Raw genomic sequence first — 20,548 nt, 5'->3', positions numbered from 1 at the left:
TACAGCATTCACATTAATCTCTTCATCGGTCGAAGCGAACAACGTCGTGGTCGACAGGTCCAGCATGTCCGAGGCGCCCTCACTCTTTAAGCTCTTTGGGCTCTGTGCGTTGTGTCCCGCTGGCTCGGTGTATCCCTGTCCTGGCAATTGCAACGAATACTGCGCACGGGTTGGTCGGCTACGTGTCGCATTGAATATGGGAGGTGCTGTCGTCAACAATGACGTTGGAGTCACAGTTGATGCAGGCCAACCCACCGCAGTCTGTCTAATAGCCCCATTAGCGTCCTTCACCAGGGTATTCAAGTGCCCCAAGGTCTGTGTCTCAATAATTTGATCAATTACAGAGTCCAAGCATCGCACCACAACACGTTCACGTCGAATATCATCCATCGAGTAGTTGAGGAAGTCGAAGAAGTGACGACACTCCTCAGCGTGCACCGTCATCCATGCTTGTAGAGCCTCAACGTCTTCCCTTGAACTTTTGCTCTCAGCTTCTCCAATCGTATGGGCTCCTACGACAGTGGACGCTGCTACTACAGGACAACACTCTTGTGTATGCTTGGCTGCCCAGGTTTGCAGAGCGTTTAGCTCTTCCTTGACACGTTTGGCCTCCAATCCCATTGCTTCGTTCGAATATGTTGCCACCGCCATAGATTCTGTCGCGGGTACGACCACTGAACCGGATTGACGGCACTCCTGTTCATGCAACGCTGTCCGAGTTTGAAGAGCGCTCAGTTCTTCCCTCATGCGTTCCGTTTCAGCTGCCAATTGTTGGCGTATTTCAAGAGGAGCTGCCTCTCGAGCTGTGACCAGTTGTATCCCCTTAATGCGTTCCTGCTCCACAGCAGTAGCCAACCTGACCAGCATCGCGTCTGAATCTTCCATGAAAGCCTGGATGGTCTCCCTCATCGCATTGTGCTGCATACTCACCTCGTCTAAAGTGTTGTGCTGGGTGCGCTCCAATTGATTCACGCGCTGTACGAGCGCAGTTTGGATCTCTGCTGAAGAGTTTCGCAGGTTCTGTTCCAGTTGGTGCACTCGTTGAGCAAGCGTAGACTGTTGTTGTGGCAAGTACTTCTCTCGATTTGTTTCGATAGCATGGCCTAATGTCTTCACCACATCCTCCACACGTCTTTGCAGCTTGTCGTCGTTCTTCTGTCGCGCTTGAACTTCCAGAGGGATCACTTCCTCTAGCGTAAAAAGCTTGCGTTGCATAGCGACGGCTACAGCTCGCACAGCCTCCTCCAGGTCGTGAAGTCGCTGGCTCAAGTCTTCTTCCTGTCGTGTCTGTGCTGCGTGCCACATCTTGATTCCGTTGGCAATCTCCTCTAGCACACACTGAAAGCGGGCATCCACATCACCGGCCATTGCTTGGAAAACTCTCTTAATCTGTCCGAATTCGCTGTGCAGCCATCGTTCCATCGCCAATAGATGGTCATTTACACGTGAAAATTCACGCATATGTAAAGTCACGCGTTGGAAATCCGCGCCTGTTACGAGTTGTCGCTGCTCGTCAAGTGCACGCACTAAATCTCGCTTGTCAGCCATCAACTTCGAGTTAAATCGCTCGAGTTGAGCATCCAGTTTTGTGTCGATAGCAGCGTCGTTCTTCCACCGAGCACTGCGGTCTGCATCCAGTTCACTGCGCATCTGGACCATCGCATCCTGCATGTCTTTCAGTTGTCGCTGGAGCTCTGTGTTGCGGATTGGTGATAGAGCTTGCTGCTGCTTGGAGCTGACAGACGCCATGAACTGTGCATGTTGCTCCTGGGACTCAAATTTCCGCTGAGTATCATCGACGACACCTCTTAGCTCACTTTCCAGCCCCTCCACTCGATGTCCAAGTCGTGCGATCTCTGCGAAGAGTAACGCTGCCTTCTGCTGTTCACGTTGCTGCTGGCTCAAGTCTACTTGTAGCTTGCTATTGAAGGAATGCGCGAGCCGTTGCAGATCTTCAGCAACTTTGCCGACTGAGAGCTGGTTTCAAACGAGCGTTTAGTTGCTTACGTCACTACCACTTTAAGGGAACAGGATCACTCATACCTTGTCACTTTCGTGTTGCTGGTTGCTTGAGTAAAATTGCCGAAGATGCTGCAACTCTGCCCGAAAGCGTTCGTTATCGCGTTCAAGCGCATGCACGCGCTCTGTCATTCGATCCGATGCTCCTCCTACAGACACACCGCCATTGGACTGATGCCCAACACGACTTGCAGAGAAAAGACCCGCAGCAACGGCTTGTTTCCTGTTGTTGTCGTTGAAGAAGCCGCCGTTTACTCCACTGCCTCGGTGATCACTTCCTAGCCCAGTCGAGTAATTGTGAACGGGAGGCAACATGGCCCGGGTGTCAACGCTGCAATCCTCTAATACCTCATTAATGATAGAAGCTAGCAACGTCGCTTCAAATAGACCAAAAATAGTCTGAAAAGCGTCTGTCTTCCTGAGCACAAGAGCAAAAGATGCAATATTGTATCATGGATACTTTCCACGCAAAACCCGCAATAGACGCAATTGACATCCTCTCTCGATCATCCTCTTTCTTGAATTCGTGCTTTTGCCGCGATCGCGCGCCCAACTAACATCTCGTCTACTTTTTTTTGGAAGCCGATGGCTGCTGCTTCGAGTTTGAAGTAGTCGCGTCTACTTCAGGTGCCGTGTCAGGCACGGGGGGAGCTGGTGGGCTGTCAACAGGGGTCTCATCGCCGCTGGGCGTGGGGGGTAGAGGGGGCTGAGGACCTACACCCGCGTACGGCGGGAAGCTACCGTGAGGTGGCGAAAAGTAACTCCGGGGGTTATATCCAGGCTGCTGGTAGCCGTAGCCACCGCGTTGGCCACCCATCATGCGCATATTCTGCTGAGGCATCATGGGAGGGTACATCATGGGCACTCCATTGGGTCCCATCGGCACTCCGTAGCCGTAAGGAGGCATTCCCATCTCCCCGCCTTCTTCTCCACCCAAACTATCGTACATCCATTCCTCCTGCATCGGTGGAGGGTATCCCATACCAGGGTGAGGATAAGGCATGTGACCAGGCGAGCCGCCACGGTAGGGCGACGACACATGCTCTTTTACTGCCGGTGGCACTGTGAAGCTCGGAGTGAACTCAGCTGCTGAAGCGTTCAGCTTGAATTCCTTGGCGTTCGGGTTCAATCCCTTCTTCGGAGTTGCCTGTGGTGTCTCTTCCTTCTTCGTGGTTGCGGTAGTAGTCGTCTTGGACGTCGATTTGCTCTCAATTTTGGGCTCATTCTTGCTCTCCGTCTTCTCCTTACCACTAGCAGTGTCTTTCTTCTTCGGACTTCCCTTCGATTTAGCTGCAGCGGGCTTGGCGTCCTTACCGTTTACTTGTACAGACGGCGTCTCTTTCTTTGGGGAAGCAGCGACCACTTTCTTCTCATCTAGCTGACTTTTTAAAGCTTCCTTAGGTGCAGCGGCGGCTGATCGACCAGTAACCGCTTCACTAAAAGACAGAGGCTTAGGCGCAGCCGGTGGCGCCGGCGCAGGAGTTCCAACAGGGGGTGCCGGCTCTGAAGGAGGAGCTGGGACTGGCACCTTCGTCTGAGACTTGCCACCGCTGGATTGGCGCTGCGCGTTCCTCATGGCCGGAGGCACATACGCGTCACCATTTGGGGGAGCGCCTCTGCGATCCACGGAGCTGTACCGAGCCTCTTCATCCATGTCATTCGCGTGCTTCCCGCCACGCGCAGCCTGTCCGCGTTCCTCCTGCAGATGGAAGTTCCCAGCAGCCGACTGACGCTCAATCTCCTGCGCCAGTTTCTCAGCCGCACGTGACTGCTCTGTGGAGATCTTGGTCTTGTCCAGCTTGGTCGTATAAATATTCTCGTCATACGTCGACACGACGCCGAAGAGCTTCTCGTTGGCTTCGAACTGGTTCCAGCCATGGCTCTTACGTCGGCCATTGGACGATGGGTCCTCGAGGGAGCCAGTGTCCAACGCAGGGTCCAGCCACGAGCTGGCAGCCTCCAGCTCCCGTCCGAACAAATGTTCTCCCTTCTGTCCGCTGATCTCCGTGTCTGTGCGAATTCCACCCGAGGCTGCAGCTCCTGGCGCGAACACGCCGTCTGTGTAGTTGACCGAGCCGTCCGCTACCAAATGCGCCAGTTGTTGGCGTCTGAAGATGACGGTACTGCCGTCCTCAAACGGCGTGGCGTTTTGCCCACTACTCAGTCGCTTTGTGCTCTTCAATACCACCGAGAAATCGTCCGGATCCACGCAGTCCAAGATACCAACATATCTATCGTCAGACGCAACGAGCTGCAGCTCCACAGCTTTGCCCACTAGGAAGCGGAACGCAAACAGCGCACGATGCCGCAGCAGTCTCAAATGCCCGTCTGCAATGCATGTTCCAAGCGTAAAAATATTACCATTATTGTCAATAACATGTTCGAAACTTGGACGGAACACAACCTACCGCTGAAGCCAGATGAGGTAGGCTTGGGAGGGCTGGGAGCGAAGCCGGGTGGGGGCGCGCTAGTTGCCGCGGGTTTAGGGTTGCCCCAAGGACCGGAAAGTGGTGGCGGGACAACGGGTCGCGGACCGGCGGCCGCGGGCTCAGCAGCTTCCTTGCCATTGCCATTGCTTTTGGGCTGCTGCGGTTTCTTCTTCTTGCCCTTGGAGCCGTTGCCAGCGCTGTTATTCTTGCGGGAAGCCGCCTGACCGCCCGATCTTGTCGTCGTGGTCTGCATGGGGCAGTGAAAGAGAGACGAGAAGAGAGGGGGGGGGGCGCGTGCAGGGAGCCTCTCCGCAGCGGCTTGAGTGTCGGTCGCTGGCTTGAAGCCTCTTTTGGCTGGACACTCTCGCCGATATCCCCCTACCGCCAAGTTGCGAGTTAAGGGTGAACCTATTTTGAACAACTTGTGTGATGCACATGAAAAAATGGCTTGCGATTGTTTTTTTTTACTGTACTGTACATGTTAAACAATCGCAAGCTATTTTTTCAAGTGCAAAAGAGCTACCGGTATCTACAATGGACACAGCCGCTAATTCAATAACCTACCGGTATTTAAATAAATGTACTACGCATAGTACAGTACCGGTACTTGTTTCTTGTTAAGAGCACATAAAGGCGTGTACCGGTACTGGCAGTACTATTCTCCACAATAATTGCACCATCACATGACGCTCTGCCAGACCGCCGATTGTCTGGGGTTTCCTTGTTCCGCCCGCCCACCTCCGAACTCTTCAATTCGCGGCAAGGAAACGTAAAGCTAAAACGTAAAGCTAATAGCCCAGCCCAATGTCGTCGTTCCCCGCCATAAACGACACTCGCTACAAGCCCGCCACCGCCTTCTTCCTCAACTGGCTGCTGCGTGCTCGCGGTCGAGGTCGGTATGGCGGCAAACGTGCAAACCTAAAGACACTTCACATTGTAGTCATGGAGGTCGCACGAGATCCTTCGAACCTGACTCCCAAGCTCCTACACGACCTGCCCAAGGCCCTCGCAGCCTGTCAGTGTGCCATCACCCTTAGGGAGCGCGTGGCCGCGTTCTTCTCGGACGACGACCACGGCCACCAGCACTTTTTGATGCTGCTCAAGAACTGACATGACGCTCTATCGAATCTGGCGGTGGAAGGTGAAAATGTGGTGGAAACCGGGGAGAACGCCAAGTTTGAGAACTACTACGAGGTGTTGAAGATGGACGAGGGTTATTTCCCAGATGAGGGCGCGAATGAGGCGGGCATTCCGAAGAGAGCGAAGATCGACAGAGCGCGGCTCTTTGAGGAGGCCTTCACCAATGAGTTGAGACTGGAAGTGGGCTATTTCTTCGTGGAACTGGATGAACTGATGGAAAGCGTGTGGAGAGTTTACGTAGACGTGAAGAGAGAGAAGTGTACGATGGTGGAGGCGACGGTGGTCGTGAAACTGGTCATGGATGCGGCAAGTGCGTTGACGGCCCAGCTCCAGCTGAAATATCCGTCGCTCACAGCGGCGAAGCAGCTGTTTAACATCGTCCAAAACGAAGCTCCGGAGTCTTTCAGACGTGTTATGTTGGCGATTAATGAGAAGTTTCTATGGGACCTCAAGGAGTCCCAGGACAACGGGGATGGTGTGGTCCCGTACATCCCTGACATGTTTATCCTGGAGTATCTTAGTGTAGGAATGACTTCAGACGCATACTTTGGCCTGTAACGAGAAGGAGTTAACGATCCCGGATGGGTACTTTGGTGAAAACCACGGTGGGGAGAGAACTCCGCAATATGTGTCGATCCCAGACCCCGTGAACAATAAAGTGTTCCTACTTCAGCAACTGCCGCTACTCGTCAAGGTCATTTTCCACATAAAAGCCCAAAGAGGGTATGGCTTCGAGTCGGAGACGCAGTTGGGCTCGTTTACGACCCTGATAGAAGAGATGCTGACCTCCGGAGAGGTGACTATACCCGTTGTTTTCGCGTGCATGTGCTGGATGAAGTCGGTGGCAGCACTGCAAGGGAACGCAGGACTGGGTCGCAACATCAGTCTCACGTTCAAGCATTCGACCCAGTTGATGAGAAGTATCGAGGCCACAGCGGCGAAGCATAGTGTGGGCAATGAGAAGACGAATGGTTTTTTGCACCAATGTGCAGAAGACAATCAAGTACTTCACTCATCTCCGCTTTTTAGCTCGTGCAAACCCGCTTTTCGCAGGGCTCATGATGCTGGATCACCACTTTATGCATCTGCAACTCGCCCACGAAGCTGCACTCTCTGGGTCGACGCTGCGACTGTTTGGACACCTCTACAATGCGCTGGTGAAAGAAGGCTACCTGCAGCTTATCTCAATGATCGACGACATGTTGGAGATCTACAACGAATCAGTCTTCGCACCGTCTCAAGCAGCAGCAAAGCATGGCTCCTACTATCGCACCTACCTGCGTAGCTTAAAGCTGAGAACGCCCGCAGTCGATGCAGCGTTTCGGGCAGCAAAAGGGAATGCGAAGGCGCCAAGCGAGCTGTACTTCAACACTTTGTCCCAGACCTTCCGACTGGTGAAGTTAAACGACAAGTCCGAGTTAGGAGGCGCCTCATGGCCTGCTATACTGGAGGGCACTGCGAAAGTTTGCTCCGCGGAGCTGTTCGAGTCGCGCGTACAGTCACGAGATCTGTTGAGATTGAACGACGACTTTGGTGATGTATTCTCCGAGATATGTCGCGTGTTGGAGCAGCGTGACTTTTACAATTTTGCTGTTGCTCACGATATGTCTGGACGACGCTAGGAAACCCAGACTTCGGATCGAGCGGCAACCTTTATGCTGCAGCTTCTTGATGCGATGCAGCCGGGTGTAAATGTGCGTCTAAGGCTCGGGGGCATGCCTGGAAGACCTGTCAGTTTTGATACAGCTACGGATGTGTGCAAGGAGATTGCTGCTATGATTGGCAACAGATACGCGGCTTTCGATGTCCGTGAGGGAAATTTTTTAATTTTCCACCCCAGCCAGATCTCGTAACACAAGAGTATGGCTCGGTGTCATTCAAGAAGCCAACAATGAACGAGAATCGCGAGCAAGTATTCGCAGATCTCATGGCGATGCTGGAAGGAAGTGATGGGCCGCTTTCAGAGAATAAATTGAGCTATCTGAAGGAGGAAATCAGGAAGGATCCGCTATTACTGGGAGTAGTCGAGGGCGCTGGTACTCCCGCGGAGTATAGCGCCCTTTGCACGCTACTGCACCAAGCCGCAGCTGGCCCTGCACACAACTGCGAACTGGTGGAATGGATGGCTCAGATGGGAGCGTTGCTCAACCAGCCTCTGCACTGCCGTAAGGAACCACTGCAAAAAGACCGCGTATCTCCAAGGGATGCTCTACCGAACACCATGGCTGTACACAGTGCTGCGATTGCAGGTAATGAGCACATCGTGTCACTTCTGCTTCAGGCGGACAACATGGTGGACTTGAACACGCCGACCTTCCACTCAAAGGAAACGCTTGTGCATTTGGCAGTCAAGAACGGAAATCGAAGCTTGTTCAGTACTATATGGTGGTTTGGAGCTGATCTAGGTATCAATACGGGTGACGGAAGACGCGTGTGTGATTTGACAGACGATGAAGATTGGGCTCGTGAACTTGCGACTTCTTTACCAAAGTCTGTTGGACCGAGCTCAAGGAGGCATAAGAATCAACTCCGAGCAGAGCTCCACAGCTGGGTAGCCACTCAGAAAGAAACGAAAAATCCCGGGGTAACGACCAGATCGGATGGGAAGAAAACGAGCAAAAAAGGCAAGAAGAAAACCACCAATGAAGAATCAATGATCGCTAACGCTGCAGAACTCAAGCATATTCGCTTCGAGGAAAAGTCACGTTTAGTGACCAGCCTATTGGTCTCCGCCGGCCTCAAGCTCGATGCAAATACCGAGTCAACGAGTATAACGACGCTGGAGGAACTGCTCATGAGTTCCTTGCCGGCACTTTTTACCCGTCTGCGAGACACAAACATATGTGCCAATGACAAAATTGACGACGTTCAGCACGCAACTAAGGTTATTGAAGAGCTGATGGCGCACGTCCAGAGGTTCTCGGATCGAAGTAGGATCAACTCCACGCTTTCCAACAAGCGAAGTCTCATTGCTGCCACAGCTGCACACTGCATTCAAATGATGCAGAGATTTTATCGAGTGGACGATGCTGCACTCAGAGGCCCGGAGCTGGCTGCCATTCGAGAGCTTTGTGCTGTGAGTATACGCTATACGAAGTTTGTGGTCGGGACAGCGCAACTTCTCATCTCCGTCGACAAGGAAGCGCAAGCACGCCATGTGTTGGAAGTACTGGAAAAGCGTTTACTGAAGATGCCTTTCGCTCAACGAAATCTCGTAAAATTTCGAGAAGTTGTGGAAACTTACTCAGCTGCGAGGGAGGAGATGGGCTTCGGACAAACATCAAGCTCTGACGCGTTATCTCGCCTGGATTGGTACCTGACTAGCGCTGTGGGCGATTACCAGCTACAGCTGATTCTTGACAAGCTCGTCGGTCAAACCTTCTACTGTGACTTCGTTCTTTCTGTCGGACCAAGCGACCATCAATTTAAGCTTTTGACGAGTGCGATTACTGCGACTCCCGAGCTTAGTGGCGTTGTCTGCTTTCCCAAGAATGACAAGCGTATCATCCACGGTGGCCCCAGTAAAGCTGATTTAGCAAAGACGCGCGCTGTCGTGGGCCGTGTTGTCGATGACATGGACTTACAGTTTGACGAGGATACGTACATCCCAACGATGCACCTCTGAGATCTGCTTGGGGTCATTTATGCTCTCTGTTGCTGGGGTCTTTCGAGCTGCTACGATGGCTTGAAAGACAATAAGAGTTTTGTCTGAGTTCGGATACACTATACGGAGCGAGCATCTACTTCGAAGTACTACATAGTATTAATTAAGGCAAAACTAAAACATGTACTTTATGATGTAGTAGAAAATATGTGGTCACATAATAACATCAGTCCACAATAGTTTGCGTGTATTTGCTTTTTTGTGCCAAGTCGCTTCAAATATAAACTAAGACTGTGAATATAGAGGTCCGTCCACACTGAATCCCAATCGCGAAATGGCGATTTTTTTATCATCTATCACGCTACGTGTACAGCAGTAATATTTCTAAAGGCGTATCTAGCGCTCGAGGATTTGTATCATAGTAAACAAATTGTAGACAGTGAGTTGAGTCTAGTGTAGTGAAATGATTACACCGGTTAGAGAAATCACTTTATGCATGTGATATGTCATGTCAACGTCTTGAAATGCTATTGGCATATCCATATTTTGCGTGTCCCCTTCGACCCGATGTGCAGGGCTTGAAGGAACGACCCAGCCCCTAACATGTTAATTGGCCTATACATGTATTTCTGAATGCTTTAATTTAATTGGTATAAGGGGTAATAATATATGATTAGTCTTTTCTAGCCTTAATAAAAGTGATCAATTTGCTGATATATCATTCCAGCAGGCAAATCTTGCGCTTTCTTGAGTTTTGAAGCAGTTTCACAGGAAACAGGGATATTACTCCCAGTTAGCCCGGGGCCCGCCCGTGGGACGCATACAAGGATAAAATAATTGCTGCACTGTCTTGGCAATATCGTTAATTCCGACCAAATTTGTTGTTTTGGTCTTATTCAATCGGCCTAAGTAGAAAAAAAGGGGTTCGAGACAGAACGGCATGAAAATGTCCTCCACCTTTGATTGGTCAGCTGTCAAGCTGCTTTGAGCCTCCTTTTTGAGCTCGAATAGCAGCGCCACCCAGTTCAAGTTAAACAGCCATCACCAAGGCGGAGGTAGAGTAAAGTCTAAAAGGGCGCTTGGTCGACCATGCCGCAGGTTTCTCGGCGGAAACGCGCACTGCAAAACCCGAAACGCGGATTTCGAGTCATTACGCTTAGTGAACTTGTTGTCTTTTTCCCAGCTGTCGGGTGTCGTCTTCCGGACGCTGTAGTTACCATTAGCCAGTTAGTACAGTCGTATCCACATCAGAGTAAGCCAAACTACCCCCAGCAAACGCAATGTGGAGTTAAGCACAATGTGGAACGATACAGGTGTTATTATTAGATGTTGTTTTTGAGCGTAGATGTTGCTGTAGCAACTCGACGGCAACATTTAAAGTCGCTCTGTTGTTGAAGAGAAATCAAGGGCCTTCCTCTCCCTTTTACCCCGACCAAAACAACCAAAAACTAAAGGAACACTACCAATTCAAAAATCGATCTCACCGAGCGCAGTCCAAGCCTCATGGTTATCAAGCCGACTAAGCAAAATGAATACCGGGAGAGTCAAGCCACGCGCTTTGCCGGGGCTATGCGCTTGGTGAAGGAAGAAGGTGGTTCTCTTGGGCGAGCAGCTTTGTCGTTTGGGGTGTCCAAGACAAGTCTATATCGGCGGTTGGAAAAGGGCGTTAACGCTGATTGGCGGTCCGGGCGCAAGACTACCCTGTCAATGGACAAAGAAAAAAGCATTGTCCAAGTGATTATGTACCGTTCAAAGCTGGGTGTGTGCATGACGGACGGTGAACTGCGCATTCTTGCACAACAGAGAGCCAAAAAGGCAGGAAGGGCCATGCCCAAGTTCTTTCCTTCTTCTAGATGGCCTACGCGCTTTGTTGATCGTCACATCGACCGGCTAACTCGCAAAAAGGCTCAAATTCTGGACGTCGAGCGCTTCAAAATGTCGACTAAGGAGCTCATTCACTCGTACTACATCAACTTGCAAGAGGCAATGGAAGGACTAAGTGCTGCTCAAGTCTGGAACTCGGACGAAACGAGTTTTTGACTACAAGGGAGCTCCACCCCGTGTGATCTGCTCCAAGGGCATGCGAGCTAGGTCCAATGATCTCGAGAGCATGTCAGTCATGGCCTGTGTGAGCGCTGCGGGCGACCACATACCTCCGATGTTCATATTCCCGGGAATTAACAGGCAGCTAGAGTGGATGGATAGAGCCGTTGATGGCGCTGTCTGCTCCATGTCCCAGTCCTCGAACATCAACGGGTTCTTACACTGGTTGAAGGATCTCGACAATGAGATGACAAAGAAGTACGTACAACGGTCGGTTTTATAAATTCGGGATGGCCACGTCTCGGTGTGGTGCCAAACTACGCGAAGGCCCAAAATATTAAACTCTTCGTTCTACCGTCGCACACCAGTCACTTCACTCAGTCATTGGACAGCAAAGTTTTCTCCGTCTTGAAGCGGAATTACGAGACTCTGCTGAGTGTTTTCTTTATCATGTTCGGACGTCCACAGCCCACGAAGCACGACCTTGTTTACCTCGTTAGCATGGCGTGAACAGGTTTTGTTGAGCCAATGAATGTTGCGTATTCATTCACTAGTCTGCACGACCAAGAAGACGTTGGAGGCTCCCCGATTGGGCCTCCAGACAATGGACTGGGGCTATTTGTCCTGAGTTCTGCCAAGAGTCTTTCAAGAACACCGGAATCTTTTCTTTATCTGTGGATGTGATGCTCAGCAAAATCATTGGAAGCGAGCCTGTAGTAGCCGATATGCCAGCGATCAATTTTCTTATCCAAACCTTAGTTCTTACAGAGCGACAGGAGCGACACCTTAGCCGTCAAGGCATCTCACCTGAATCTCTCGACGCAGAATTTTTAAGGTTTCAGCAGCTACTACAACTTGTTCCGCGTTCTCACACCTCCCAGCCAATATCAAAACGACAGCGAACATTTGTCAAAGACGGTGTTCTCATGACACGGGACGAGATGATAGCCTCGGTTCTTAAAGCAGAGGAAGCTCGAAGAGAGAAAGATCCAAAAGAAGCTGAGAGAAAAAGTAGAAAATTTGAAGAAGATCCAACAAATAGAGAAGAAAGCTGCACGAAAATAAGCCACCGCACTAAAGCAAGCCGCGCAAGAGGAAGCTGCTGCAAGAAAGCGAGTCGCACGAGAAAAAAATGCGACAGAGAAAAAGAACCAACAATTGGAGAAGAAGGCCGCACGAGATCGACTTGCAGCTAAAAAGAAAGCTGTTAAGGCAGCTAAAGCGCACAAGAAGTCGCTTCTTCCAACGAAGCGTTTAAAAAAGACAAGCCCGTTGACTGACAACAATGAAGTGGCTGAGACAGAAAAGACTTCAGAGCCATTTCAAGTCAATTTGCACAACAGAGACGCTCAAAGGTCTTTGCTACTTGCTAGTGCTGCTGGGTTCGATGTAGCCATGTAGAGCGTTAAATAAAAAACTAAACTTCGTGCTATCCGCGCATGAGGCAGTTTAGTATCCCCCTTGGTTCACGTGGTCGTAGCATCAGCTTCAAAGTGACAAAAATATCACTAATAACATATCAAATTGACCGTCCTACCGTAGGACAAAAATGCTGATTTTACTCGAGTTGGCTCATACATGATGGGCTAGTAACACAACACTTTGTAATAAAACCAAAAACGGACTTTATTTAAATCGAGTATGTCTTATGGGCGGCGATTGCTCGTTTAGTCATCGATAGCAGCGCATAATTTGTTGGACACTCGACATATGACGAATCCGAAATCGCTTCTTACAATTACCGCATTGCCCCTGTCCTAAGTGAACTGCAATGTACACAAGCTCGCGGAAGGGTTATTTTCATTGGGAAAAATTAGCCTATAATACTTAAGAAATATTTAATTTTGAGCCAATAAAAATGTGGACAAGGTGGGAATCAAACACGCGTCCGTCCGCATAAAATCGCGGTGCTCTTGCCACTTGAGCTACGTGTCCAAGCTCACTTGGATACCTTCACATTTGGGTCAGGTACTTCTCCGACCCGTTTCAAAATGATGATTGTTTTTTTTGTAATTGATCGTACATAACTGAATAATCTACTTCAATTGGATAAAAAGAGACTTTGGTTTTGCATGGCTGCGGGCCACTAAAATTATGGTTGGCCTAGAGTAAAGTCAACCCCGCATTTTGGGTTTTAGCACGATGCCCAGAACACCTGGAAAACAAGACATTACGCCTGAAACTCGTCTCAATGTGGTTGTTTTCCTTGCTGAACGGAGCGTAAACGGTAAATTGCTCGGTGGAGCAGTTTGTGCAGCTATGGAGGCTTTTGATATGTGTCGCAACAGCGTCAAGAAGATCTGGAAGTCGCGCCAAAAGGTTGGATTTATATCCGCCCAGAAGCGAGTGCAACCCAAGCGCGGAAAGCGCCTGTCGGTGCAAGAAAATATCGAGATCGTCCAAGGGGTGCCGCTTTGCCAGAGGCAAACCCAGCGAGCACTGGCGGCTGCATCTGGTATACCACGCACTACGTAACAGCGGTATCTTGCTGATGGGACTCTACGTCGCGCATCTTCTCGTGTTAAACCTACTCTGACTGATGCTCACAAGACAAAACGACTACAATGGGTTTTATCGCATGTCGAGATGGCATTAGGTACTGTAACATCTCGAAAAATATTACTACTCAACCTTTTTAATTGTTATAGTTTTTAGTTATCTTGTTTAAATTGTTTTGACTCAGGTGCCCGAATGTACCGCATGCATCACATGTACGATACTGTGCATGTAGATGAAAAGTGGTTTAACCTCTACAAAGGGGCCACAAGATATTACCTGACAGCCAATGAGCAGCTGCCTTATCGATCCTGTGCAAACAAGAGATACATAGGTAAACCATGTTCTTAGCTGCTGTCGCACGTCCTCGCTACGAATTTCACAAGAAACAGTACTTTGATGGTAAGATTGGCATTTGGCCTATTGTTAAAAGGGTCGAGGCGGTTCGTAGCTCCGTTAATCGTCCTAAAGGCACGCTAATTACGAAGAGTGTGTCTATGACACGAGATCTTTACCGCGAACTACTTGTCGAAAAAGCATTTCCAGCAATTCGATCCAAACTGCTAGGTATTTTTTCAAGTGTTATTTTTTTATTGTTGTAACTCAATTATTTTTTTTTGTTCTTAGTTCGCAGAGGCTCGACCGTGGTCGTCCAGCAGGACAACGCAGGACAACGCAGGGCCTCATGCTTTAAAAGGTGATGCTCAACTAGAACATGGAATGGTTGATGGCTGGAAGATAAAGATGCGCTGCCAGCCGCCTCGGTCACCCGACCTAAATGTACTTGATTTGGGATACTTCTCGTCGATTCAAGCTCTACAGTATCGAAAAGTGTACGCCTCTGACAGCCTTATTACGGCGGTTGAGGAAGCTTTCGACGAGCTCAGGTGGCAAACACTTGACAAGTATTTTATCACTTTGCAGAAAGTGATGGAGTCTATAATGATTAGTGGTGGGGGCAACGATTTTAAGCTTCCGCGCATTAGTAAAATACTGGACATAATGCGCAAATGCCAATGTCGGCTGTAGTCGACACCGATGCGGTTACGAAAGGATATAGTCAGCTGTATGCGTAAATTTGAAGTTAATTGAAGCTTTTGTTGCTCGTAGTTATCATTATAATTTTTAGGCAATCACTGATTAGTCAATATAAATAGTTGCTTTATACAAATGCTCTCGACTTTCCGAATAAACCTCGCCCCAAACACATCTAATTCGCGGTGCTTCTAGTAAGTCCCTGCGTCTGAAACTGCGTCCAGCTGTTGTTTATTGCCCGGTTTAGCCGCTCTAAAAGTATGGTGTAATATCGCTAATTTTTGACTGAATTGCGACAAAAAACCTAATGCCTTTCCAAACGCGGCGGTTTTGATCACAGCGTGCACGCGCATATTTACCATTCTTACAACCTAAAAAATATGTTCCTCTGCGTCGTACTTCGGGCTATGACGTGGTGTACCATGTGTCTACCAGCTAGCTCTTGTTAAAGAGTTTTTTTTTTCCAAAACTGAAATCATCATTTTGAAGTGGACCGGAGAAGTACTATTTATGTGTTCCTTGAAAAGGAAAGTCGAGCTACTGGTATATTCATCGTCACTCTCAACCGATTTACCAACAGCACCAAGCTCATCCAGCTGATCCAGGAGCTCTATTATTTCATCCGTCTCTGGTGACTCGATGACATTCTCATTGAAGCGTGTATCCCCAAGAGACCCGACGTTGCAAAGCCGCTGATAATTGTAGCTGTGCTAAGTTCTCCCTAGCTTTCATTTATCCAGGATGTAATATCAACTTGTTTGGGAGCCACCAACTCGAAAGCTGAAGTTGACGCCTGTTCCTGTAGGCGAGATTTTTTAACCAGAAACTTCTTGAATCTCTGTCCAAGCAATCGTAGCCACGTGTTCGCTAGCTTACGCAGCTCCTCATCTCGATCTTTTCCAGTGCGTGGTGGCGACCGATCTGACATCACAAGCTGTCCAGCCAGCGCCCTCTCAGACAGCTTTTGAATGGCTGGCTCCATGCCACGTCAACAGGCTGACGTACGTATGTTTAACGCGATAGGACCTTCATCAGCACCACATATATAGACGGTGCATAATCGATTATCTCTTGGATTCAGTGCCCAGATAAGTCGTTCCAAAGCTGTAGAACTTTTTCATTTGTGTTCTCTTGAAATGCGAATTGGAACTGATGGAATTCTAGTGAAATGTGGGAATTCCACCATGCAGTAGGACTATCATAAATACGATAGCCATGGAGAGCTTAAAGAGCAAACATATCCTTCTATAAACGAACTTCAAATCCGTGCCGAACTGAGTCGTTCTCTTGCTGAATGAATTGGTAGCGTGTGGCGCCACTCTTAAGAATGACGAACGGCGCATGCTTCTTTCCGTTCCAGTCGCCGAAAAGCATTACCGTGGCTCTCTTTTTATCCTTGCCGCTGCACTTGACCCACACCGTCGTCGCCCTTTGGTTGAGACTGGCTTGCGAGGTAGATCATCGAAGAACACAGCTAGAGTACTCATATAGTGTCAAAGCAATCAAGTCATATAAATATATATATTCCGTAATGACCTTACCAGTTTGATAAGCGTTGTACGCGTTAGTGATCCCGTGTATAGCTATTACAGCCCGCGCGTCCCCCACAGAGCTTTGCTTTGGCAGCGTCCTCGTCTTCTGGTGTTGGCTGGCCCTGGCGCATTCGAGCTCGGATTGATAGCTCGTATCTCCTCATAACCCGGTCGCCAAGAATGAGACGCCTTGAATAAATCGGGTGTTAGACTTTCGTCAGCGACCACTTCGAGGGCTTTGAAGTGTAGCATTTGGGAGGAAACAGGGCACCTCTCCTTGCGCAAAGAATTAATCCACAGCACAATAGCGCCTTCAGCTTCGCTCGACAAGACAGTAGCCTGTCCACTAAAGCGGATATTCTTAAGGTGGTCTTTGCGGTCGTCACTGACAGATTGAATAAGGCCCTCCTGCTTCTTTCACGTTGAAATCTGTTGAAGCTTGCGTGTCTTAGCGTTGCCAGGGCAGCTCGGGTAGAAGTGAGCAATGTCCTCACCCACATCGTGTCCGGCTACCAGATACGTCAACAGCTCTAGCTTGTGTGCGTGGTCCAGTGCAATCCAAGTGTATCGATTCGGTTTTCTACCGGTTCCTTTTGAATGAGTTCTGCCCATTGATTTTTTTCAGTAATTGCCACATTGGAGCCAGACAGCAGCACAGCCCATACTGTCATTAGCTCCACGAGATGGTTCTTTATTTTTATACATCTGTCTAAATTTGGAAGCTGTGATTGACTATATTTCGATTCGCTTAGGACAAAAATTCGGTTAGAACAGGGGCGATGCGGTAAGTTCAGTCCTTCCGAGCGTACAAAATGAGTTGTGTAGGCCACATCAAAAGCCATTTAAGGGGGGGGGTAGGGGTAGCGTTTAGATGAGATCCAGTCGACTGTAGCTGAGTCACTTTGCTGTTGAAATCAGTGAGAGCGATGCTGCGGAACCTCCAACAATTACACCAAAGCTAAGTAATCTTAGTACAAAATACTGTTGAGCAAAGTACTACTGTACGTATTAGCGCGGGCACCACTACAGGAACCACTGCCATCATGCTCTAAGATTCAAAGGTTATAGTTGGAGCACTCTAATACAGCTAGTTCTGTTGAAATACTCTTGAATAAGGGATGTCTTGCTTCAAGGTGCTTGGCACGTACTTCGACTTACGCTTTTATTTTGATTTCTTGGCGTTGATACGGTCTTATCGAGCACTTGAAAACGGTACACTACCCTCTTCACCTGAAGAGACTATATCGCTCACCTTTCGCTTCAAAAAAAAAGGCCCCGTTTTGTGGACGCTTAAGATCGTTTGAATACGTTTTGCTAAACGCGACCCTCCCTTCTAGCCAAATTTGTTTTATTTCACTAAATCATATTCTAAATTATTTGTGTAAGAAAATCCTCTCATGCAGAAAAAACGGAAGATGGTCAGGTTCAAACTGGTCAAACGTATACAGATATCAAAAACGCTACAGATGTAAATAACGTGGTATGTGGTTTAGTCATCTAAAATAATAATCAAGAATAATCTATTCTAGTGCCATAACGGACGTGCATCGTACCCGAAAGAGATAAGCTTCAATATGCAGCTGTGCTGCCGATCGCGCCGTCAGCGTTCACGAGCTTTACCTTTATTGCGTCAACAGCAACCCCGTGGCCAGCGCGAGCATGTGGTAAATGCTGGTGGGTAAAACTTGTACCCATCAGTTTTCTGATATGCCTTATAAAGCATCCAACCTTATATTACCTAACCGAACCGGGTATCAGAGTCGATCATACATCTGAAGTTCCACTTCCACCAATCGACCCAATCACCATGACTAATTTACGATGTTTTGGAGCAAGTAAAAGCGGTTGATCCATCGTAGAATAGAGTAGCCGACTACAATGCTCAAAACATTTGGTTTCTCGTAAATCCGACCGACGAAAGTGTAGCTCCTCAGATTAACAAAAGTACAGCCGAGATTGTCGATACAATACCTAGACCGATTTGTAAGTTTGACGAGGATTACAATTTTAAAGGATTAAACGATCTGTCAGTGGAAAGGGAAGAAGAGGCGGACAAGCAGGAAACCCGACACATATTTTTTTTTTATTTCTACCGTAAATAATTAATTTTCGGTTGCGGAAATTACCCAAAAAGTATTTACGGGTTTTGTATGTAGCAGATGATTTATTTCGCATGTCTGTGATGCTCGAGACGATCTTGCTTCTTCTGGACAATCTTAAGTACTGGGACGTTACTACCGTCGGCAGATGCATAAAGGAAGGAAATGGCGAACATGAGGGTAAATGTGACCTTCTATTTGGATTTTACACTAATTGTAATAAGGAAGCCTTATACACATGAGGACTCTCGACTGTGAGGAAGTGGTGAACATGTACGATTAATGCACTGATAATGTATTTTTGTAATGTTCAAGCTGCAATTGTAGTTTTTTTATTAAAAAAGATTTGCATTACGCTATTTATTGCCGCAGGCCCAGAAAATAGGTTTATATGATATTGTCGGGTTCCCTGGGGACAAGTGACGTTACCGTCGCTAGATCGATCAGGAAGAGCAGCCAAGTGGATTGACGTTTATAAGTGTACTGTAGCCGACACCAATTCGTAGAAGACCTACTATAGATGCAGCCATTACCGTGGAATTCACTGTAAGGGACGTGTCAGTATCTGCACGCATTCGATCTTACGAAGCTCGTCCGCGTACCTGTGGACATTCAGCAAACCCGATTGACAATAGTGCTCTGGGCACATATACCGAGAACAATGTGACAGAAGCTATGACTAGAGAGGTTGATCGTCTTGCTGTTTCAACAGCGGCTACCCCTATGGTAATTTGGGAATATCAAGCGAATCTAATTCTACGGAGGTCCGAGAACGAATCGATCGTTCACAGTACTTGCAATGGAAGCGGTTAGGCGACGAATCAATCGAACTAGGTCTGAGGCGTTTGGTGGCTCTGTGTACAGTCAAGTTGAAGTATCGCTGTGGTCGCAATGCAAAATGATGATGGTACTATTGTCGACGCAAACTTCCTTCAATTTTACAACTCGTGGCTCGACAAAACGACAAAGAAGCGGCAGCGGTTTATTGGATGGGCCCACCCAATTTTACTCAACATGCTCAAGCATAAAAGACTGATGTCTTCGTTGATGAAACCTTCCGATGTGTACCACCAACTTTCAAACAATGCGTCGCTTTCACTACATACGGCATGCCTACTTGCAGCTAATATCCGATTTGCTTTATTCTTTACACGACCAAGAAATACGAGACGTTTTTTCATGCCATGCGTTTGGTACATGATGAGACTGAAAGCGCATTGGACCCAGCGTTCATTCACTGTGACTCCGAAGCAGGTTTCATTCGCGACACCACAGATCAATTTTCCAACGCCACTCCAATCGGATGTCTATTTCATTTAAGAAGGCGTTCCGAAGAAAAATGAACGAGAACGGAATTCCAGACCAACAGGGCAAGTTCGTCATGGCTTCTAGAGCTCTCGATGTGTTGATTGTACCCCCCCAGCATAAAGTTAAGAAAGCAGGGTATCAAATTTTGAACCATTCAATGGGTCAAGGAAAAACTTGCAGTTGGATGTGAAAAGCTCGGGATTGGACTCTCAAATAAAAAGCATATGCGATTTTTGAAATATTTTGCAAGGACTTGGATTGTAACTTTTCCGCCACTGCTTTGGAACGTCGAGCCTCACCCTAAAACGACTATAAGCCGGAGCAACAATTCGTTCGAGAGATTTAACCGCAAAATGAGCGCGGCTTTTCCAAAACACCACTCGAGCTTGCTAGATGGTGTAGTGGGCTTGGAGTAATTGACTCCACGATGCGTGAAGCTGAAGGCTGACGCTGAGCATGGTATAGCTCAAGCACCTACACGTCTCTCGGTTATGTTACCTAAACCTTTTGCGCTCTCTGACGAGGGATTCAGCTCCGATACTGTAGTGAAGGCTAATCAAGCCATGGATAGGAATAACCTGTTCTGCGTCCTGATCTATGAGATGGCATAGTACAGGGTCGTCTTGGAGAAATATCCGCTCATGTGGGTGAATTTGGTCGAATGCAAGAAACGAGTGCCTATTTCGATGAATTGTCGTACAAAACATCTGTAGAATGAGGATACAGGTCAGTTAATAGTGTATCTAACTACTTAGAAATTAAAATATGAATAAAAGTAATTAATTAATTTGAAGCATGCTCAGATTTGTTTCATACTTTCCCAAAATACGTACCGCCTTCTTC

General features: G+C 48.2%; 2 protein-coding genes across 2 annotated transcripts; both read right to left on the bottom strand.

Moving 5' to 3' along the window:
* Nucleotides 1-700: 700 nt before the first annotated feature.
* On the bottom strand, nucleotides 701-2,334 carry PITG_01359 (uncharacterized protein; the record flags this gene model as incomplete). The annotated part of the gene is made up of 4 exons (XM_002907984.1): nucleotides 701-742; nucleotides 811-996; nucleotides 1,039-1,977; nucleotides 2,044-2,334. The coding sequence occupies 4 exons, from the start codon at nucleotides 2,332-2,334 to the stop codon at nucleotides 701-703; spliced, it is 1,458 nt and encodes a 485-aa protein (XP_002908030.1).
* Nucleotides 2,335-2,499: 165 nt separating this feature from the next.
* Nucleotides 2,500-4,701, bottom strand: PITG_01358 (uncharacterized protein; the record flags this gene model as incomplete). Its single annotated transcript, XM_002907983.1, has 2 exons — nucleotides 2,500-4,347; nucleotides 4,428-4,701. The coding sequence occupies 2 exons, from the start codon at nucleotides 4,699-4,701 to the stop codon at nucleotides 2,585-2,587; spliced, it is 2,037 nt and encodes a 678-aa protein (XP_002908029.1).
* Between the last annotated feature and the right edge of the window lie 15,847 nt (nucleotides 4,702-20,548).

Source organism: Phytophthora infestans, genomic scaffold (assembly GCF_000142945.1).
Source record: "Phytophthora infestans T30-4 supercont1.2 genomic scaffold, whole genome shotgun sequence".
In the NCBI taxonomy this organism is placed as follows: Eukaryota; Oomycota; class Peronosporomycetes; order Peronosporales; family Peronosporaceae; genus Phytophthora; species Phytophthora infestans.
The sequence above is the reverse complement of the archived record's forward strand: the minus strand, read 5'-3'. Positions and strand labels throughout refer to the sequence as shown.